The sequence below is a fragment of the Girardinichthys multiradiatus genome, chromosome 9 (assembly GCF_021462225.1).
Source record: "Girardinichthys multiradiatus isolate DD_20200921_A chromosome 9, DD_fGirMul_XY1, whole genome shotgun sequence".
Lineage (NCBI taxonomy): Eukaryota > Metazoa > Chordata > Actinopteri > Cyprinodontiformes > Goodeidae > Girardinichthys > Girardinichthys multiradiatus.
The window spans coordinates 16,719,594-16,740,946 of NC_061802.1; the positions used below are offsets into that span (position 1 = coordinate 16,719,594).

At 36.7% G+C, this 21,353-nt stretch overlaps 1 protein-coding gene across 1 annotated transcript in view; it reads left to right on the top strand.

Annotated features, from left to right (window-relative positions):
* The window catches only part of LOC124874521 (adenylate cyclase type 1-like), a 66,888-nt gene that overhangs the window by 38,846 nt on the left and 6,689 nt on the right, over positions 1 to 21,353 (top strand). Inside the window, exons 9-18 of the mRNA XM_047375913.1 lie at positions 23 to 217; positions 3,630 to 3,727; positions 3,827 to 3,911; positions 5,440 to 5,529; positions 6,744 to 7,018; positions 7,210 to 7,336; positions 11,675 to 11,791; positions 16,457 to 16,603; positions 17,012 to 17,110; positions 19,150 to 19,264. Coding sequence (XP_047231869.1) covers positions 23 to 217; positions 3,630 to 3,727; positions 3,827 to 3,911; positions 5,440 to 5,529; positions 6,744 to 7,018; positions 7,210 to 7,336; positions 11,675 to 11,791; positions 16,457 to 16,603; positions 17,012 to 17,110; positions 19,150 to 19,264 — 1,348 coding nt within the window. The remainder of the gene's footprint in view (positions 1 to 22; positions 218 to 3,629; positions 3,728 to 3,826; positions 3,912 to 5,439; positions 5,530 to 6,743; positions 7,019 to 7,209; positions 7,337 to 11,674; positions 11,792 to 16,456; positions 16,604 to 17,011; positions 17,111 to 19,149; positions 19,265 to 21,353) is intronic.

The following is a 21,353-nucleotide window of genomic DNA, read 5'->3' on the forward strand; positions in this document are numbered from 1 at the left end:
GCTGTCTTTTCCTGTCTGACAGCGGCGAGCCCTGAGGAACACATCAGAGAAGCTGAAGAGTCGGACATCCTTCTCAGCCACCACCGTGCAGCACTCCCCGGCCACACGTGTCAATCGCTACATTGGTCGGCTCATTGAAGCGCGGCAGACCGAGTCCGGGACATCGGATCTGAACCACTTCACCCTGATTTACACGAGCAGAGACAGGGAGCGCAGGGTGAGGCCATGCACACATCTGCAGGGAAACATTTGCTTTACATTTACAGCAGAGCACACTCATACGTCAAATATGAACTTTCCTTCATTACACACGGGGAAAACTGTTTCGTGACTGCGTGATCTGCCTCCCTCTGTCTCTTTCCCATACAACACGTTTTACACAGTTTATAATTCTGTTTCTCCCACGTCTGTGGTCTGCGTGTGTGTGTGTGTTTTTGTATGAAGAATCCACCCACCCTCTCAGGAGGGGTTGCAGATAATGATTTGGGAACATCTGAGCAGCACACGTGATATCCTTCTCATATGTGTGTGGGTAGTGTTATAAAGGAGACGCAGGCTGGTTTTGTCTGTTTGTGAAACTGGTAACAAGAGAAATTAAAATGTTCAGGTACATCAACATTAAAACAGAACTTAAAAAAAAGGTATCCTTCAAGAAATAAATTAAGCAGGGAAAACACAGAGACAGAAATTAGTGTAATGAGTTTGTTCATACCCACACATTTTCTTTTGCAGAGTTCAGGACTTTATCACTGCTGGAACTAATTAAAGTAGTTTTATAGCCAAACATTTAGAAACCTCTAATATCCTATATCTTTAGAAAACATATACATGCTTATTTCTTTAAGTTTCCTTGTTTAAGCTTTAGGTATAATCTACATCAGATTGCCTCCCTTACAAACCTGTGTTAATAGAAGTTAATATGTGCTTTGAGTTTTTTTTTTACTGGAGAAGTGTGGTGTACTTATGAGGAGTCAATATGTTAAGAGTCCCTTCACAATAAATTGAGCTAGCAGTCACTTATGCCAAAATAAAGGCCCACTTTAAACTTGTATAGGTGCGATTTATTTGTATCATGAGTTGTGTGTGATATACTGTGCCTTGCAAAGGTATTCATACACTATGAACATTGTCTTCACATTTTGCTGTGTTGCAGCTATTGTTGTATTTATTAGGATTTCGTGTGATAGACCAGCACAAAGCACAGCAGATTTTTAAAGTGTCAGGTAAATGACTTTTTTTAATATAATCTGAATAGTAAGACGTGCATCTGTATTCCTCTCCCTCAGTCAGTACTTTGTAGAACCACCTGTTGCTGTAATTACAGCTGCAAGTCATTTGGGTTATGTCTCTCTTTTCCTCATGTACTTTTCTACGTGAAGCTGAAATTTCTCCCCAATCTCCTTTGTAAAGTAGGTCAAGCTCACTCAGACTGGATGGAGAGCATCTGTGAACATAAATGTTAAAGTAAGACACAGATTCTCTTGGGGATTTAGGCTCGATTTTAACTGAGCCAATTAACACATGCCTTGATATAAACCATTCCAATGTAGTTGTAGATGTATGTTTAAGGCATTTGTTGTGCTGAGAGCTCAACCTCTGCACTATTACTAAGTCTCTCGCAGGCTCTTGCTGGTTTTCTTCCAGGAATACTCTATTTTGTAGCTCTATCTATCTTTAGCTCTGATCAGCTTCCCTGTCGCTGCTGAAGAAAGTCTTCCCTACAGCATGATGATACCACCACCATGTTTTACAGTGTTGTGTACTGTTAGTTTTCTACCATCCACACTGTTTTACGTGTAGTCAAAAAGCTCTAAGTTAGTTTTTATCTGACCCAAAACTTCCACGTTTGCTGTGCTCCCTACATTCTTGTGGTAAGATGATATATGGACGTATGACTTTTTTTCTTGCCACTATTCCAAAAAGGTGATATTTGTTTAGTGCACAGCAATGACTGTTCTGTGAATACAATCTCCCACCTGAGTGTTGGATCTCCGCTGCTCCTCCAGACTCACCATTGGCCTCCTGGCTGATTCTCTGAGGCCTTCACAGAACAGCAGGATTTATACTGAGATTAAATCCCACACATGTGGTCTTTGTTTATTAATTTGCTGATGACTGAAGGAAATTGGTTGCACATGATTTTGTTTTGAGGCATTAAGAGAAAAGGGTGATGAATATCACTGCATGCAAAGCTTTTAACATTTTGTGTTTGTAAAGATTTAAAACCATGTATCATTTTCTTCCACAGTTGTACATCTTGCACTGCTTGGTGTTCTATCACATAAAACAAAATACATTGTCATTTTTGGTTGTAATATGAAAAAAATGGGTGAGTATTTTAGGGATATGAATATTTTTTGAAGATCTTTTAGAGTAAATGCATTTGCCAAGCTCTCCTCTCCTCCCCCACGTTCAATAAAAGATTTTTTCCAGAGGGAGCAGTGAACTTCTCTGAGAAATCCTACAACAAAGCTGATTTAAATTGTTTATCAGATGATTAAAACTTTTTGAGGAAATTCAGCAGTTTAATGAAAAAAAGGGAGAACAACTGCATAGCTCCAAGATACAAAGTTTGTCTTTTTTTTTTTTTTTTCCAGTCTACCTGTAACTCTGACTTAGAAGGCACAATTACTGTATCAAACTGCATCTTCTCTGGGATTGGGAATGCCACACACCAACCAGCACACTGCAGTACTCTAATTAGCCCATTAAATATGTGTCGTCTAATAAATAAAAGTAGGCAAAAGTGTAAACTTTGTTATTCACCACTTGTTAAAGGTTCTGAGTGCATAGCAACCATGCACTGCAGACAGAAAGTAGGCAGGCATGTTCGTTCATTTATTTTGCAGCAACAGTTGGAGTTGCACCATTTTGTTTTCTAATAGTAAAGACCTCTGGACAGATGTCTCTAATATCTATGACATGGGAATTACTGCCACTGTCTTTTGAAAAAATATGTTTTCCAAAGCTTTTATTTTTTCTATCTGTTTATTCATTTTCAATTTCACTGTTGATTTGTCAGCGTTATTATGGGATAAGAGTCTATAGTTGTATTAATTTCCTCTGTTGATTTTTGACTATTGTTGAATAAAATATAAAACAAATGCTACAGCTACCACTGTCAAAAACACCATTTAAACATGTAAAGGAAAAATCTGTTGCTAGACATTACAGTTCTACTGAGGTAACTTTAGTTTGTACTAACCGGTTTTTATGTTTGTTTTTTTTAACAAGTTTCGGCTAAAATCTGATAATATTGATCACCAGTATGAATTTACAAAATAACATCATTCTACAGATTGTCATACCATTGTGTCCCTTATATTGACTACTTTCTACTTTGCAAAACCCCACTTATGTACAGACACTTGATCAAGCTTTTATTGTTATACATTCGGCTGTCATGAAATGTGAAATGCCACTGGTTTAATTTCCATACTTGTTATTTTGTTACTTTTTCAATGCTACCTCCTGTATTATATCTATGGCCAACAGATTCAAAAATCTGCTATACAAACGATAAATCCATGAGCAACCTTGATATGCTTGCAGAAGAGATGGACAGATGCAGGCACCAGCAGATGGATGGAAGCTAAAAACTTCATTCAGTGCTCTATGTTTTCCTTTAGTATCACCAGGTGTATGATGACCATTTCATCAGCGCAGTGGTTCTCTCTCTGATCCTGGGTGCCCTGTTTGGCCTTATCTATCTACTAATGATCCCACAGTACGAACATCCCTAACACACTCACTCACACATCTTCTTTTGTCATTCATGGAAAAACTTCCGGATGTGTTTTTCATTGTTGGTGTTTTTTTTTCTCAGGGGAATGCTGGTGTTGCTGCTGCTGGTGCTGTGTGTGTGTTTCCACGTGGCCTGTGTGATGTACCTGCATCTCACTAGAGTTCAGGTAGGACCTCCTGTCTTGTCTGAAGAGCCTCTTCTCCTCAAGGAGTCATTTTTGTTAACACTTTGTGACACTTTATGAATCAGAGAAAGCCTTCTGCCACCAGTGCCCAAACTGAAAGCTGTGCAGTCATTTCTCATTATTACAAAAATACGCATAATTGATTTAGGTCCTTTTTTCTGTCACTCCATGTCTTTGTGTCCCATTTTTGTTGTTTAAATAACTTTTGGACCCTTTTATGTCTTTTTGTGATTGTGTTTGTTCTTTGTGTGGGGGATTTATGTTGTGGTGTTTGATATTTTTTTTGGTTTTGCATCTACCGTTATGTCATTTTTAAGGTTTTGCAAAAATTGTTAGTATAAGTTGCAACTTGTTATTGAGACTTTGATTTTTGTCCTTGTTTCAATCAGATACCAATTGAGCCCCCTTTTTTTCACTTTTAAATCTCTGTTGTCCACTTTTTCTAACATTTCATAGAATAACCAAAAAAAACCTACAACTTTAATTTGTTCTCTTCATTCCTATTTATAATAGCCATTGTTTTTGACTGTTCTTGCCATGTTATTTATTATTTTGTTTAATGTATTAAAGTTTGACAGTTTCTATATATGACATCATACTATAAAATATTTTATGTCATCTGTTGATTTTTGACAGTTTTTAAATTATTTTTTTTCATGTTTTCATTTTTTTGTTTGTTTAGGTTTTTATTTATTTCATCTGATTATTTTACCTGTTTTATGATATTGTATTTAACATGTTTAGATTGGAATTTATGTAACACGTTTATTTTCTTCGTTATTGATTTTGGCCGATTATGTATAGGTGAGAAGGACTGTTATTATTACTTTTACTAAGGGATTTATTTTAGATTTTTTAATTTTTTTTTTGCTGTTGATGTTTGACTTTTTTAGTGAAACATTTTTCTTTGTATTGCTCCTAATTTGGATAACTTTTAGCTGAACTTTGATTTTGAATTATTATGTTTCTTTATGGCTGAGTTGAGACCTTTGGTGGTTGTTGTGAATTTACTGACAATGTTTTAAGCCTGTCTGTGGTTTTAAGTATCATATAGATTCTCTTAGTCAGTCTGGATGTTATTATTATTATTCTTATGTTTGTGTAATGCTAATGTTGTGGGTTTTTCATCATTTTGAGGTAACCTCATGTTTCAGTCTTTTTATGTTTCTTGTATAAAAACTTATAGTCAGTGTTGAGCCAGCTGTGAAAGAGTTTTAGTTTAATCACAATGTTTTTCTGTTTAAACAAAACTGCAGAAGACTTAGCCTTGTTATTATTTTTCTTTTTTGACATCACATTCCTATTCTCTTTATCAATAGGAAGCTACACTGAGCTGTCATGAAATCCTTAAATAAGACATGTATATCATGAGATACTCCTCCAAATGTTTTTTCTTCCTTTCAGTGAAAATAGTGTGTCCACAATATCACTAAAGTATATTAGCAGGTACTTAATTTGCTGACTGTTTTTAATTACCAACTTAATCCGTCAGTTTGTTCTTTGGTTATAGTGCCAACCAGGATGTCTGACTATCCAGATTCGAACAGTTCTCTGCATATTTCTGGTTCTGCTCACCTACTCAGTTACTCAGGCCTGTGTGGTAAGTCTTTGTGCTGGACACCAGTAGATATTTGAAATTATTGTCACCCATCTTTTCTTCATCTTTTGTTGCAGTAGTGTAATCTCACACTGAATGTTTCTGAAAAATCCCAAATGTAATTGGAGGAAATTTGATGAATCATTACATTTTCAAATCACCAGTGCCACACTTATCAGCAACCCAAACTATTCCTGTAAAATAAATGTAGTCCAAGTGTTTTAGTCATTTTTTATTGAATGTTTTTAAGCTCATGAGTGTCTGATTAGTAATTCCTGACTTCCTGTTTCTTTTGGGTATAACTATGACAAAAACGCTCCGATCCACTCTTCAAAATAGAAAAGACAAGAGAACATACCAGTCAAATAAAATGGAATTGCAGAGATTCTATCTTGTCGATTTATTCATAAAACACTCCAGATGGGTCTGGCCTAAAACAAAAGATGAGGAGGATCTGTGAAGGTATGGGCCTGGTTTTTATGTCAAAAGCCCTGGGAACCTTGTCAGAGATCATGGCATTTTGAACCCCTTTGAAATACTATCACATTTGAAATAAATATGTAGTAGACTACCAGAGAATAGAAAGTGGGTCGACATTATTCCTTTGAGCAGGAAAGAAATTAACAAATCAACACAAAAATTGTTCCATGTGTCTCTTGTGAGCTTGAGTGGCTTCTCAGTTCAGAATGCAGGGGAATGCACACTTCTTTTAAAGTGTTGCTGTAGAGTAGGCTTCCTGTTTTTCTGCTTCATTTACTGTTTATATGTTTAAAAAGCTGCTAAAAGCTCACCTCGGTTTATAAGAAGTTAAAAAAGTAACCTTGCTTGATTTATTGTTTTCTGTTTTATTTAATATTGTTTTCTCTAATTGAATTGACATTTTATAGTAAAAGTGAAGAGCAAGAATGAAGGATTTAGCCTTCTTCCATTAGTTTGTGGAGAGGATTATAGATCTGTTTAATCTGTGGGGGGAAAGATTCAGAATTATGCATTCAGTTTCTAATTTTAGCCCTCACTGATGTTTTCAACAAAAACCTTAAAGAGCCAAAAACACCTATGAAGAAAGCTGTTTTTTTGCAGTCCATTTTGGTCTGATTCATGCCATTCCTACATGATCATGAGGTAATGATTTATTATAAAGGAAACTAATCTGTATTTATACCCCATGAATTCTGATAAGAGGTTGCTGTTGCACGACCACCTGTGTTTTCTTTCAGGCGGGTTGTGTACCGTGGGGTAAAGTTGAAAGAAACTCTAGCCGTTTTGTGGAGGACATCCCTGCGGACGGCCTTGGGGTTGAACCTGCCAACGGCACTGCAGTGGACAGGACCGCTCCCAGCATGGCGTACGCCCTGCTGTCCTGCGTGGCAGGGACTCTCACTGTGGTCCCTTACCTCCGCGTTTCATCGCTCCCTAAGATTCTGCTGCTCCTCCTCCTCTCTGTTACCTACACCGCGGTCATGGAAAGCAGTGGCTACCGTCAGGCTGTAGGGTGAGACCTTTCATGCGATAGTTGACCCACAAATAAGTCTGAACTTTCACATTAGTAAGGACCTGAATACCTCATCCTCAGCAGCATTTAAAAACTATTTTTTAAATTAGTCATATTTTTATTATATTAAGGAGGCTCATAGCACTAAAAATGTATAGTTTTTGTTTCTGTGTGTTTACATCGTGATCCAGTGGCGGCTTTCTGCACACTCGAGGCTACGATCCCGTGTTGGCTGTCCTGCTGTTTTCTGGAGCTCTAGCTCTTCATTCCAGGCAGCTGGATCTGAAGCTGCGGCTCGACTATCTTTGGGCAACTCAGGTGAGAGTGCATCCAGGCATATAGAAACTTATCCCTTCTCATGAACTAAATACAAATAAGACCAAAGAAAACGGTGGTCAATTTTTGCTGCAGAGGCGGATGTGGAGTAAGTTATATCTTACAATATCTTGGTGTTACCCTCAACTGTAAGCTGCAGTGGACCACAAACACTGAAGTACTTTACTAAAAGGACATGAATAGACTGTGTTTTCTCTGCAAGCTCAGGTCCTTCAGTATCTGTAGTAAGATGCTCCAAATGTTTTATCAATCATCAGTGGCTAGTGCCATCTTCTTCACTGTGGAATGCTGAAATGAAGGTGAAGGACTCAAAAAGAATAAAAAAAAACTCACAAAAAAAGGCTGGGTCTGTTGTGGGTCCAGGCTGGCTTCATTGGTGGAGGTGGTGAGAGAGCATTTTGGAGAAGATCACAGCCATTATGTTTCTCACCCCTTTACAGAACTGTAGAAAGCCTAAGGAGTAGCCACAGCCAAAGATTACTGCAGCCCCAATGTGTTAAAGAGCTGTAAGACATTTGACCTACATTTAACCTCCAGAATTTATTTTATTGAGTGATGTGTGTATGTCTTTAAATACTTTTCATGGCTGAAATAGTCTGTTTTTACTGTTGTGCTTTATGCTGGGACAAATAAATTTCCCCTTTGATCAATAAAGATTTTTTCAATCAATCAATCAATCAATCAATCAATCAAACCTTTGAAAGTTGAAAGTGGAAATATATTAATTACTGTAATCATATATATACATACAGTACAGACCAAAAGTTTGGAAACACCTTCTCATTCAAAGTTGTCTTTATTTTCATGACTATGAATATTGTAGCTTCACACTGAAGGCATCAAAACTATGAATTAACACATGTGGAATTATATACTGAACAAAAACGTGTGAAACAACTAAAAATATGTCTTATATTCTAGATTCTTCAAAGTAACCATCTTTTGCTTTGATTACTGCTCCGCACACTCTTGGCATTCTGTTGATGAGCTTCAAGAGGTAGTCACCTGAAATGGTTTTCACTTCACAGGTGTGCCCTGTCAGGTTTAATAAGTGGGATTTCAAGCCTTATAAATGGGGTTGGGACCATCAGTTGTGTTGTGCAGAAGGTGGATACGGTACACAGCTGATAGTCCTACTGAATAGACTGTTAAAATTTGTATTATGGTAAGAAAAAAAGCAGCTAAGTAAAGAAAAACGAGTGGCCATCATTACTTTAAGAAATGAAGGTCAGTCAGTCCGAACAATTGTGAAAACTTTGAAAGTGTCCCCAAGTGCAGTCGCAAAAACCATCAAGCGCTACAAAGAAACTGGCTCACATGAGGACCGCCCCAGGAAAGGAAGAATAAGAGTCACCTCTGCTGCGGACGATAAGTTCATCCGAGTCACCAGCCTCAGAAATCGCAGGTTAACAGCAGCTCAGATTAGAGAACAGGTCAATGCCACACAGTTCTAGCAGCAGACACATCTCTAGAACAACTGTTAAGAGGAGACTGTGTGAATCAGGCCTTCATGGTAAAATAGCTGCTAGGAAACCACTGCTGAGGACAGGCAACAAGCAGAAGAGACTTGTTTGGGCTAAAGAACACAAGGAATGGACATTAGATCAGTGAAAATCTGTGCTTTGGTCTGATGAGTCCAAGTTTGAGATCTTTCGTTCCAACCACCGTGTCATTGTGCGGCGCAGAAGAGGTGAACGGATGGACTCTACATGCCTGGTTCCCACCGTGAAGCATGAAGGAGGAGGTGTGATGGTGTGGGGTTGCTTTGCTGGTGACACTGTTGGGGATTTATTCAAAATTGAAGGCATACTGAACCAGCATGGCTACCACAGCATCTTGCAGCGGCATGCTATTCCATCCGGTTTGCGTTTAGTTGGACCATCATTTATTTTTCAACAAGACAATGACCCTAAACACACCTCCAAGCTGTGTAAGGGCTATTTGACCAAGAAGGAGAGTGATGGGGTGCCGCGCCAGATGACCTGGCCTATGTCCTAGATTAATCTGATGGCTTAACATTTTCTTGGTCTAGAAAAAAGTTTTAGTTTATTCTCAACCACAATTGGATATGCTCACTCTTGTTCTTGAAAACACTTGCTGCAGATATGAAAGTTTAATGAACGGGTGTGCCCAAGTCTGCGTTCCAACAAAAGAGGCTGGCTGTTTGTTGTCCTATTTACTATAAAATCAAATTAAAAGTTAAACATGTGGTTACTAACAAAAAAGAGCATCTGCATCAGCTTTTTGTACTAGCCGCCCAAATTTGTGGTCAGAGGCAGCACAAAATCATTCCTAATGGCTCACATAGGGCCCACAGGCCACTATTTTGACACTACTGTTTTAACCATCCCAAAGTCAAGTTTTTGAAAACCTTGAGACATTAAAAACCTTGTCATCTTAAAAATAAAAACATTTTTGTGATTTTGACATCCATTCTAATAGTGGTGTCTTTCTATTTTTATTGACTCATAATTTGTATAAAACAAATCAAATCTGGAACAATGTGTGCGTGTGTTTATCAGAGTAAGAAGTTGAATAGGACAGAGAAAGTGTTAGGAGGACAATGTTGCTTCAAATCCACATCAAACAAAACCACCTTAGTTCTTTTGAATAGAGGCTATGGCCAATTAAATGCACATTAAAACTGAGCATCCACAGACATCTTTGTTGATTTTCTAATGATTAAAGCTCTATGAGAAAAAAAACAGTCCAGAGTTCAGGTTCCCATGTTGAAAAGCACTTATTGCTAAAATTGCACTTACTGGTAAAGAAACATTTCCAAATGATGGCCAATAGTCACCCAAATTGGACCACTCCTGGTGACACCAACCTAGATTAATAACGCTAAACTTTCAGGTAATTGACACTGTGCTCATAGTTTCTGAGTAACTAAATAAATTCAGTAAACTGCCCCTTCACACCACTGTTTAGCTTTGACAACTAACAAGCAGTACTCAACAACCAAGTCACACCAATAAAAGTATCATTTCACTCAACACAGCTTAAAGATGAACACAACATGGTGGTTGTGTTCTCTGTTAGTTACTGTTAGTTACTTTGTCATTAATACTGTCCAGCTCTAGAATCAGCTGACTTGAACATGATTAAGCTGAGACTGTCCCATTATGCTCCACCTGCCTGTTATGTTGCAGGCAGGTGCAACAAAACACCTGCATGCAACACCCCCCCCCCCCCCAAAAAAAAAAAAACTACAACAAAAAACTGGCTTTTTCTCCAATAATCTAAACAGTTAGTCACTCCTTCTTAGTAAATCACCCAGTGCCAATTCCAGAATTTATTTTACTTCTACTTTAATGGATCTCTTTGGTTTTGGACCAATTCTCGAGCAAGATTCACCTTGTCCATCTTTGAGCTTATAGGATCTGAGTATGACAAATTAACAGCTTGTGCTTCTTCTTGGTGCTCGCTCTTTCTTCACATGGATAGGATAACTCAGCCATAAGCTAACCATGCAGTTCTTCAATAAAAAATAATGTTATTGTGGGACAAAGAGAAGGTAGACCCATCAAGCATTAAACTCTTGTCATAAAGATCAATACATCAACAATTTGAGCATGCATATTTGAATTTGTTTTTACAAATGCAATGCTTTTACATTAGATTTAGATACATTTTGTATATTCTGATATTATATCACATTGTGATTTTACTCAGCTAACGTAGCTGAAAGCAGGTGGGGCACTGGGTAATGACCATTCACCACTAACCCTGCCAGGAGTGACTAAAGATGTAAATCAATAGGATCTAGATCCTACAAAAGATATTTTACTGTTGTACCTTTAACAAATGGTCCTGTAAATGCAGTAGTTGCAGAAGTATGGAAAAATGCATTTTTAATTTTAAATAAGTCTTAATTATAAATAGATATTAAATTCATACGTTTTGTTCATGTTCGGTTTAAAGTAAATGTTTTCAAACAGTTTGGTTATAGATTTATTAAACAAAAGTAATTTGAGTTAGACTGAAATTGCATCAATTGGTTTTTACTTTTTTGATTCTTGGCTTAAACAAAACACATTCATAAAAGCAAAATACCTTTGTCAACTTCAAGATGTTCTCACGAATTATTCTTTATTATTTTATTATTTTCTTTTATAATTACTCTTTTAAAAACTAGTTTTTTGTGTTTGCTGTTGCTGTTTAAAAGCTGAATCTCTGTCTCATTTGCAAATCATTATCTCCCTCTAGTGATAAGGACTTGCCATTGCATTTTTATTTTGAGCATCCCAGGCTTTAATTGTTAGGATGAGTTCAGCTATAAAGGACACTTTCCGTCTCCTCTGTTTGCTGTGTTTCCAGGCAGAGGAGGAGAGGGACGACATGGATAAGGTGAAGCTGGACAACAAGAGGATTCTGTTCAATCTGCTGCCGGCTCACGTGGCTCAGCACTTCCTCATGTCAAACCCTCGGAACATGGTGAGGCATGTACAGCGTTATAGTAAAGGGCTTTAGAAACAAAAATAGACCATACCACAGGTGCTGGCCTGTTGAATAGAAGTTACAAACTTTAAGTTAATGCAGAAACATCAAATTTATGGAGATCAAGGTAAGCCTTACCTACGCATTCTGAATACCTGAGTTTTTTTCCCCTACACATAAAAGTGCAATAAAAAAGAGATACCTGGAAAACACTCAATTTCACACCTGAAGCTTTAAGATGAAATTAAAAGCAACACTTATTTCTAATTTGCTCATAGCTCTTTGGATTTAGCTCCCAAAACTCAATTGACTTGAAATGTGAGAGTAGTTAAAATGCTCCAAAGCTGTAAACTGTGGTTCAGCAGCTGCTCTGTGGCCTTTTCTCTACAATAAATGGGTGGAAATAGTCAATAATCGTGTTCCATTCCATTTATGTTGCCCTTATATGACGTACACAGCCATGTTTAATCCTGTTACCGGCCCTGATAAAGTTTGCGCACCAGGACAGAAATATACTTTGTCCCTCAGCTGCTGTTCTGAAATATAATGTTAACATTCAATAAAATCTGTTCTATCCTGCCTGGTTTTGGAATGGGATTATTTTTTTATTTTTTATGTTTCTGTCAAAATTCGGCCTCAACCATCCAGTGGTTTATGGTATTCTCATTGTAAGGACCACCACCAATTTAGTTGTAAAATTTATAAAAGTTATAAAAATATTCATTCTAAAAAATTCGCTATAACTGATAATTCTTGCTAATGTTATCATATGTTGTTCTCTAAGCATAGCCAACTCAAACAACAAAAACCCTCAATATATTCTAATGCTTTAATGTGCTTTCTGATATGTTTTCTCACCAAAAAAATAAACACAATTTTCAAAACCATTATAAGACAATAGCACTACTTCCAAAACCATGGTCCGCTGTGGCATTAAGGTGGAAGTGTAAGCAGAAGGTCCTGTGTGTCCGCAAACTCAGATTGATAAACATACCCTACATTGATATCTGCTCTTCTCTTTCTTAAAAATAACGTTAAAAAAAGGAACGTCCTGGGATTTTTCATGAAACCTGCTCAAGGTGCAGAGATTTATGTATAGTGTGGTGACAAAGTATTTGACCCCTTATGGAGCTCTTAGATGTTTTTGATCTGCAAACAAATGTTATCAAACAAAGATAACCTGTGTGAATAAAACCGCATTTTTCAAATAATGATTTCATTTAAGGAGTAAAAATTGTTCAAACCAATCTGGCCCTTTATAAAAAGATAATTGCCTCCTTGTTAAACCATGAATTAATTGTAATTAACCACCTTCTTTTGGGTTTATTTAGCTAGTGACATCCAGGCACGGTTCCTGCCAGTTCTGTAGAATTAAGAAATCACGTAAATAGAACCCCAGATAACATGAAGTAGACTAAAAGATCTCAAAAGTAAGACATCATGCAATGATTTAGAGAAAATCAAAGAATAGATGGGAAACAAAGTTATTCACACCTCATAGTCCGGAAAGGGTTACAAAGCCATTTCTAAGGCTTTGGGACTGTCGAACCAGAGTGAGAGACATTGGATTTAATAGTGGTAAACATTCTCTGAAATGAATACCAAAGTTACTCCAAGACCACATCACAGAGTCATCTAGGAGGTAAAAAAACAACCCAGAACAACATCTAAAGCACTACAGCCCTCATTTGCCTCAGTTAAGTTCATAATAAATCCTGTTACATCAAGTGTTACACCAAGTGTAAAACTACAACAGCATTTCATAAAAAAAAACACAAATTCTGCTCACTAGCAGGAGTAGGTCTGACCATCAGTTGTTGACCTTAAGCTCAAGCCTTCTGGGGTATTGCAGCTAAATTGGGTTGTCAGTAGCACATCTCCACCTCTGAATGATAAAAAAAAAAAACGTAAAGCTTTGAGATGGCCTAATCAAAGTCTGGATTTATATATATATGATTAAAAAGCTGTGACATAACTTTAAACACATTCAAGTGTGAAAAATCTCCAATGTGTTTCAATTAAAACAAATCGGAGAAGAGTGGGCCAACAGCATTGTAAAATACTTGCAACAGCTATCGCAAACCAGTAATGACTTTTCTCATAGGGCCAGGTGGGTCTGGGTAGCCTTTTTAATTTCATTAACAATGTAATTTTTTTTTTATTTTGTGCATTTTGCATTTACCCATTTTCTCTGATATAAAAACTTCACCTGAAACACTTATTTTTGAAAAAAGAACTGTTGTTTTAGGTATTTACCAAAATATGCTGATAACAAAATCTTATAATGAATATCACCTTAAAGCCAAAACTCTTTTATGGTTAATTTATGTCTATATTAATGAGAAATTACATGCAGGTACTTAGTATGCAGCTCTTCGCAGCAGCTTAAAAGGTGGACAGGTGTCAGTAATTTCCTAATTATCTCCTCATCACTTTAAGTAACAGAGCTTGAGTTGAATTTATATTGGCTGTTTAAATTAAAACAGTTAAAACCATGAAAGCAGCAAATACAGTAATAAAAATCTCTAAGGCATTGTAAGAAACAATCATCTCAGGCCTTCAACAATTACAATAAATCAGAGTGACAGCAGGAAAACGTGGAGCAGTAAAGCAGAATATTCACTGTATTCTGATTCTGAAAAGAGCTAATGGGCACTGCAAGGATTTCACAGAAATAAGGAGTTCGTGCAAACTTCATCTATATTACCTAGTCAGATGCAACCTATGGCCTGAAATGTTACGTGTATAAGAGAGCTGAAATGACTCAAGAAAAGCATTTCATTTTTTATTAATTAACTTTTACAATCTGCACAATTACAGTGAAAAAGCAACGTGTCCATATCATGCATGCAGAGTATATTCTAAATAGCACAAAAAATACACCTGGGATATTTTAGCAGCTGATATTTATCAGCTTTTTGAACAGCACAATTACATTGCTGGGTATTGGAATTTAAAAACAAAAAAGAAACAAACCAGTAGTTGATCCTCCAACAATCAGCGGGGCAATGCATCAGAAAGTGCGGATCGGCCAGGAAGTTTGTTTCCAGCACACCGCTGACCCCCACAGAGATGCAACGTTCAGAAAGACTTCCTCTGTTTCCTCTGGGCTAAAGTTCAGCCATAGTAGACTGCATTCAGAGACACTGTGAGATTTAAAGTTTCAGTCCTCTAACAGAATGGTTGCATGTGAAGCTTCTGTTTCTGCCTGTAGACACGTTGGCATTGGCGACCCCGATGAGAGTTCTACTTAACTACTTGTGTTTCACCTCTCCAAATTGGGATTTTGTTCCATTTTTACATAATTCCGTATCCTTTGTTTTAGCAGCCAAAAGAGTGTTTATACAGATGACAAAACATGCACCATGCAATACATCCAGGCTTGATTCCAGAAGCTTGGAGAAAGATTTTGGAAACATTCTGCATCTTCTTACCGTGACTGATCACCACACATATGATTATAGCCAAAAGCACGGCATGTACGTTTTCTTTAATTCTCAGTTAGGGGAGTGTTTGTCAAACATTTTAAAGCCTGTCACAAATACGTTTGCAGAATAACCGGTTGATGCTGAAGGAATAGTGCAACTTTATACCTTTCTTGATAACGCCTATAATTTGATGGAAGTTGGTGAATTTTGCCTTTACACCATCAACTGAAAAACAGATAACTTTGCACAAAGAATTAGTAAAGAAAAAAAACACTCAAGGTTTGCTATTCAGAAATTTATAAATAAACCAATGTAAATTGAATAGAAATGACTGGATACTGTTAGGCACCACTGTTTTGTTCTCTACTTCTACCTGTATGTTCTCTACGAACATACAGGTAAGGTAAAACAGTACTGCACACAATTTCTGAAAATTCTTTCAGGTGCTGCTACATTATGGGCACATGGACCCCTATGGAGTGTGTTCATTGTGTTTTCTGAATACAAAGTTACTCCTGCAGTGTCATTATACTTGCTTTGTACAGTGTTGCAGCAGATAATATGATTCCTCTGTCTTGAAACATCCCAAAACTTCTGTTTCTGTTTAGACCAGCTTAGACTGGTCTCTGCCAAACTAATATGCTCATTGTTTTCATAAGATATTGATTTCCATCTCTGTCTTGTTCTTTGAAATTGTGACATAACATTTTAGGAGAAAGACTTTGCCTAAACCACTCCTAATTATACACCATGCCACAGTAAAATAAGTACTTTGTTCCAACACTCTGACTTGCTCACACTCTCTGCCTCCCCTTTCATTTCCTTTAAATTATAGTCTTTCAACAATACCTAAGAGATCCAGGCAAAATGTAGATTGTGGTTTAAAGGACATATATTGATTTAAGAATGATTATAAAGATGACAAATATACCATTATTTAATTAGCTTATAAATAATTAAAATAAGAAAAGAGGGGCATAAAAGGCAAATTTACATACCCAGACAATATGTCCTTGATAAGCAACAGTAAGCAGTGAAACTGAAAGCCAAGAGTGCAATGTAATGTAAGGGTTAAATAGTGACTGGCAACTGGTGAGCTGATTAACATTATAGAAGTTGAAGTGAAAGAGGAGTCAGAAATACGAGCAACTGAGGATAAAACATAACAGAACAACATACCATACAGATTTATTTGTCAAAGACAAAATTTGGAATTTATCTGTCATCCCTGCAGGATCTTTACTATCAGTCCTACGCACAAGTTGGTGTTCTGTTTGCCTCCATCGCCAACTTCAATGACTTCTACATTGAACTGGATGGGAACAACATGGGAGTCGAGTGTCTGAGGCTGCTCAATGAGATCATTGCGGACTTCGACGAGGTGGGTAAACGATTCGTTCCATTCAACCATCTGTCTATAAATCATCTGTTTTTAGATGTTTTTTTCCGCACTGCCGAACTCAGGTCTGCGAACTCCTTCTGGGTGCAGGGTGACATACAGAGCGTCATCTTTTAAAATTTAGATTGTGGCCTGGAGTGAGGTTTATAGAAATACCATGTTTACTGATGTAATATACCAAGCTTTGGTTATGGTTGGGAAAGTTCTTCAATGTAACAAATTACTTGCAGATGACGCTTGGCCTCTTTGAATTTGTAATCAGCAACATAAAGCACTCGTTTACACAAACATGTTTTAAACTTCTAGCTGCAACACAAAAATTTGCTAAATTAAAAAAAAAAGATCTTATATAAGTACCATTTTCTTACCATCTTAAATACTTTTTTGCAGCTCATGGATAAAGAGTGCTACAGGGACATTGAGAAAATCAAGACCATTGGCAGCACATATATGGCTGCTGTGGGGCTGGTTCCTACAACTGCTTCCAAGGTACTTATGGTATTTGTAGTTAGATCCATTTGAGCTTTGTAAGTATTTGCACAACTTCTAAGTTCGATACAATACATTTCAGGTATGTAGCCTTTATTTATAACACAAAATTGGAGGGATTACTGACCTCTGTGGCGTCAGCACATTCTACATTCATGACCTTTTCTTAAACTAAATATGACAAACAAAGGAGTACTTTCTCTAGTGCCAACAGAGATTAAAGGAAACTTAACAGTGGGAGGGGGGAAGCTGGTGGTGTAGTATTTCTGCATTTTCACGTGAGTAATTCAGTCAGAGGTACAGAAAATCAGGTTGATATACCTTCTTTTTCTTAGCCCTTACAGAAAAATCAAAACTCTATAATCATCTCACATTTGATATATTTTGACCAATAGTTCTTCAGTCTACTGTTTTTCTTTGTACTTTTTAAACTGTGTTTTTTTGCACAGTTTACGTCCACTATCTTGGGGTGAACCAGGAATATGCTGACATATACTAGAAAGCTTTGCATGGAAATGACTTTAAACTAGATCTTTAAGCACTTTTTAATGCTGCATTTTATTTTCCTTGGAGGTATGACCTCGGATCTGCAACACATTCAAGTTACATTATAGAAAACCTGTAAAATGTACCAGTTGTTTCATTGTACAATTACCAATACAAAATTGAAACGTGTTTCTCTTTATTTTATGCACTGAAACACTGTGGCAACATGTTCCCAACAAGAGATTGCACAGTACTGTGTGCCACAATGGTTTTTTGACACTTAAACTGTCAGACATACAGATAATAAACAGTCTTTTCTGTAGCTTTCACCCATCCACCCATTGTCTAAACCAACTTGTTCCTACTTAGTACCTATTCTGAATGTTTAATGTGACAGAGTCAAGTGTGCAATCTTTTTTTATGTGAAATCCTATTTAGCTGCAGAGCTGTGTAACAGAGACTGCTCTCTTTCACATACATGGTGTGAAACTTAAAGTTGGGCACAACTGTTAATTGATTTTTCAGAAAAAATGATTTCTCAGAAAACAAAAATATAAGATTAATATTTTTAAATATGCAAGAAAACTGCCAAGATATGAAGTTTTTTAAAGGTCGTCATTCGTTGTCTTCTGCTTATCCGAATCTGGTCGTCGGGGGAGCAGTCTAAGCAGAGATGCATAGACTTTCCTCTCCCCAGGCAGCTCCTCCAGCTCCTCTGGGGGAAGCCCGAGGCATTCCCAGGCCAGCCGAGAGACATAGTCCCTCCAGTGTCCTGGTATATTTTATATGTCATTTTAAAGGATTCAGAAAAATATGCTGCAACTCACATTTTCTGTTTGTTTGCTTTAGGAGGGATACACCAGTGTCATAACCCCGTGGGGTTTTACTCTTGTGAATTTTTTAGAGATGCAGAGAGAGACGGTTCTGTTTTTCTTTATGATAGCATATAATATTTAAGGCAATGGATTTTTCAATTAATCTACAAAGTAGATTAATTTTGTTGTTATCCATAACTGATCAGCAGAAATCACAATTGGCTAAAATTAGTATTAGCATGTCACAGCTTTATAAAATCCAAACTAAACTTGGACACAACATCTCAGATACTGTGTATGACCAACTGAAAGATTGTGCTTCTCTCATGTCCGTTTTTCAGGTCTGTTGGATCTTTTTTTCCTACTTCTTAAAGGCATGACTTTCGTTTGTTCTTATCTGCTGAATATTGTCTTATTTTAGGTCTGACACTTCTTCTTTTGCTCTTTTCTTTTCCACTGTCCCCATTTCTGAAAAAAGCTGTGCAGAATATGCTGTCATGATAAATTACAAAGAGTTGACTCAGGGGCGTTTGTGAAAAAGGCCAAACAAAAACTTTGAATAGCTGTCAGAAAACCAGGAGAACAACTAATCAAAACTACTTTAAAAGATCATACAAAACTCCAACTGCTGCCAAGCAAAATATCAGTGAATTAATTTTTATGACTTAGATACAGTATTTATAATAAGCATGGTAAGTGTTTGGCACTAATTTGCCTTTCTCATGTGTGTTCTTTCAGACGAAAAAGTCCATTACCTCACACTTATGCACAGTGTCAGACTTTGCCATTGAGATGTTTGACGTTCTGGATGCCATCAACTACCAGTCCTACAATGACTTTGTCTTGAGAGTAGGTGAGTAAAGAGACAAACTCTCTGAGTGGTCCAAACATTAATGACCTTTTAACCTTTGGGGAGGCCCATTCCAGTAAATCTACCAGGAAAATACATCACAGAGAGAGCATCACTTCCAGGAAGCCCGTCAACTGAAGTTCTTGGGTCCATTGTGTTCCTTATCCTGTGGAGAGGTTTGTTTAATCCCAGTATACGCTGGTGTACATAGAGCTATCCTGTCTGCAGAGTTGGGCAGTTATATTTTCTTGATTTGGCTGCCAGCTTTGCAGAATGTTTAGGATTTCACTGGATTTCCAGAAAATGTTAAACCAAACCGTATTTTTCTGTCATTAACATGAACCAAGTGTGACTGTATCCTACATTTGAAAAGATATGTTAACATACCACAGTGTTTTAACTGGTAAAATACTTTTTTATTTACCATCTAAAACTGTATATAAAGTGGAACTCAATATGCATTTTACCATGGTCTGTTGGGGAGGAAGACTTTTGCGAGGCACAACTAAATGTCAGATTGGGCAGTTTTCAGACAAGCTAAATGTATCTTTATGCTTTTGTCCTAAATTATTCCAAATTCATCAAAATTATATATGCTTGTTTTCCATGAAAGAAAATTACTTTTTTTTTTTAAAAAGGAGGTAGTTTCTTGAGTAAATATTTTGCACAGCTCATTCTATTTTAAAATTGTCTGGCTCTAGACATTCATTTACAGCTCCCTCCACAATCATTGGCACCCATGGTAAAGAAGTATAAAAACCTTCAAATAAAACTAACATTGTTGTAGTAGAGAATCTCACTCCGAAAGATTTAAAAAGCCTGACTTTATTATGACATCTATTGAATGCAGGATAAAATCTCCCACGTTTTTGGTAAATCACTGGTACCACTATTACTGTCGCCCTAGCTGTTAAAACCTTGTAAAATTGCAATTTTCCTTCAATTCTATTCTTGTGTTAAAGGTGATAAATTATGGTTAATATAAGTCTAAAGGGAAACTTTGGACCCTATAATTCTTTTTTTGTCGGATTTGATCATTTAAAACTTGATCCAGTATTTCTTGACAGTTATCTCAGATTTAAATATGCAGAGCAATGTGGAAAAATCATTACTGCTCAGGTGAAAATGCTTGTTTAAGCATTTCTGCCAAGCTGTCTTCAACAGATTTTTCTGCTTTTAGGGGAACCTTTTTCTTTAATAAACATCAAACTGGTATATTTTGCAGACACAAAGTTCAGTAACTGAATGAATGAGAAGGTTTTTTTTCTCTCTTTATAGCAAAGTTAACCAAATATTTAGCAATCCTTTCATTTCATAACATTCTCCTCTTTGAGAGGTTTCCACCTTTTTACGACAATTTGTAATTGATCACACACAATTATTTTTTCCTATAGAGATCTGTGAGCTGTCTTTATTTTTCTTCAGTCTGTAAAATTATTTCAGTCTGTCTTTCCTCACCTTTACAACCTGAGCCTGATTTTGAGCTCAGCCCATTAATAACGGTTCGGCTAGATTTACTGCCATTGCTTAATATTTGATGTCTTACAAACAGCTTTAATATTGATTTTGATTTTTAAAGTTGGGAAAAGAAATATAAATTTTAATTTATCTTCCGTCATCATTGCACAAATGGTGGATTCAGGTTGGTGCTGTCTCATCATTAGAGAAGTCTCCTGCTCAGCTAGCTTTTCTGTAGATAGTTTATAAATTGCTCTCTATGTCTTCCTTGTTCTTTGATTGTCTGCATGTTTGGTAAAATATTGTTAGAAATGAAAGTGTCTGTGGTTGTTTTTTTTTTTCATGTTAGCCCTGAGCTATAAAGAACTGGGTACGTTTATTAGCATTGGTGCGAGGCTTAAAGTAAATGCAGTTTAGCAACCTGCTGTAACTTTTCTTAATTTTCTGTTACCAATTCCTAAAAGAAAGACAAATGTAGGATTTTATATTAGATAACAAAAAAAAACATTAACAAAAATAAGTAAACTTTTTAAAACCTTTATCATCTTTGCTTTTTTTTAAAAATCCATTCACACTGATTATTTTCTTGGAGGGCATTTCCTTAATGCTAGATCCAATATCAACCAGTTTTTAA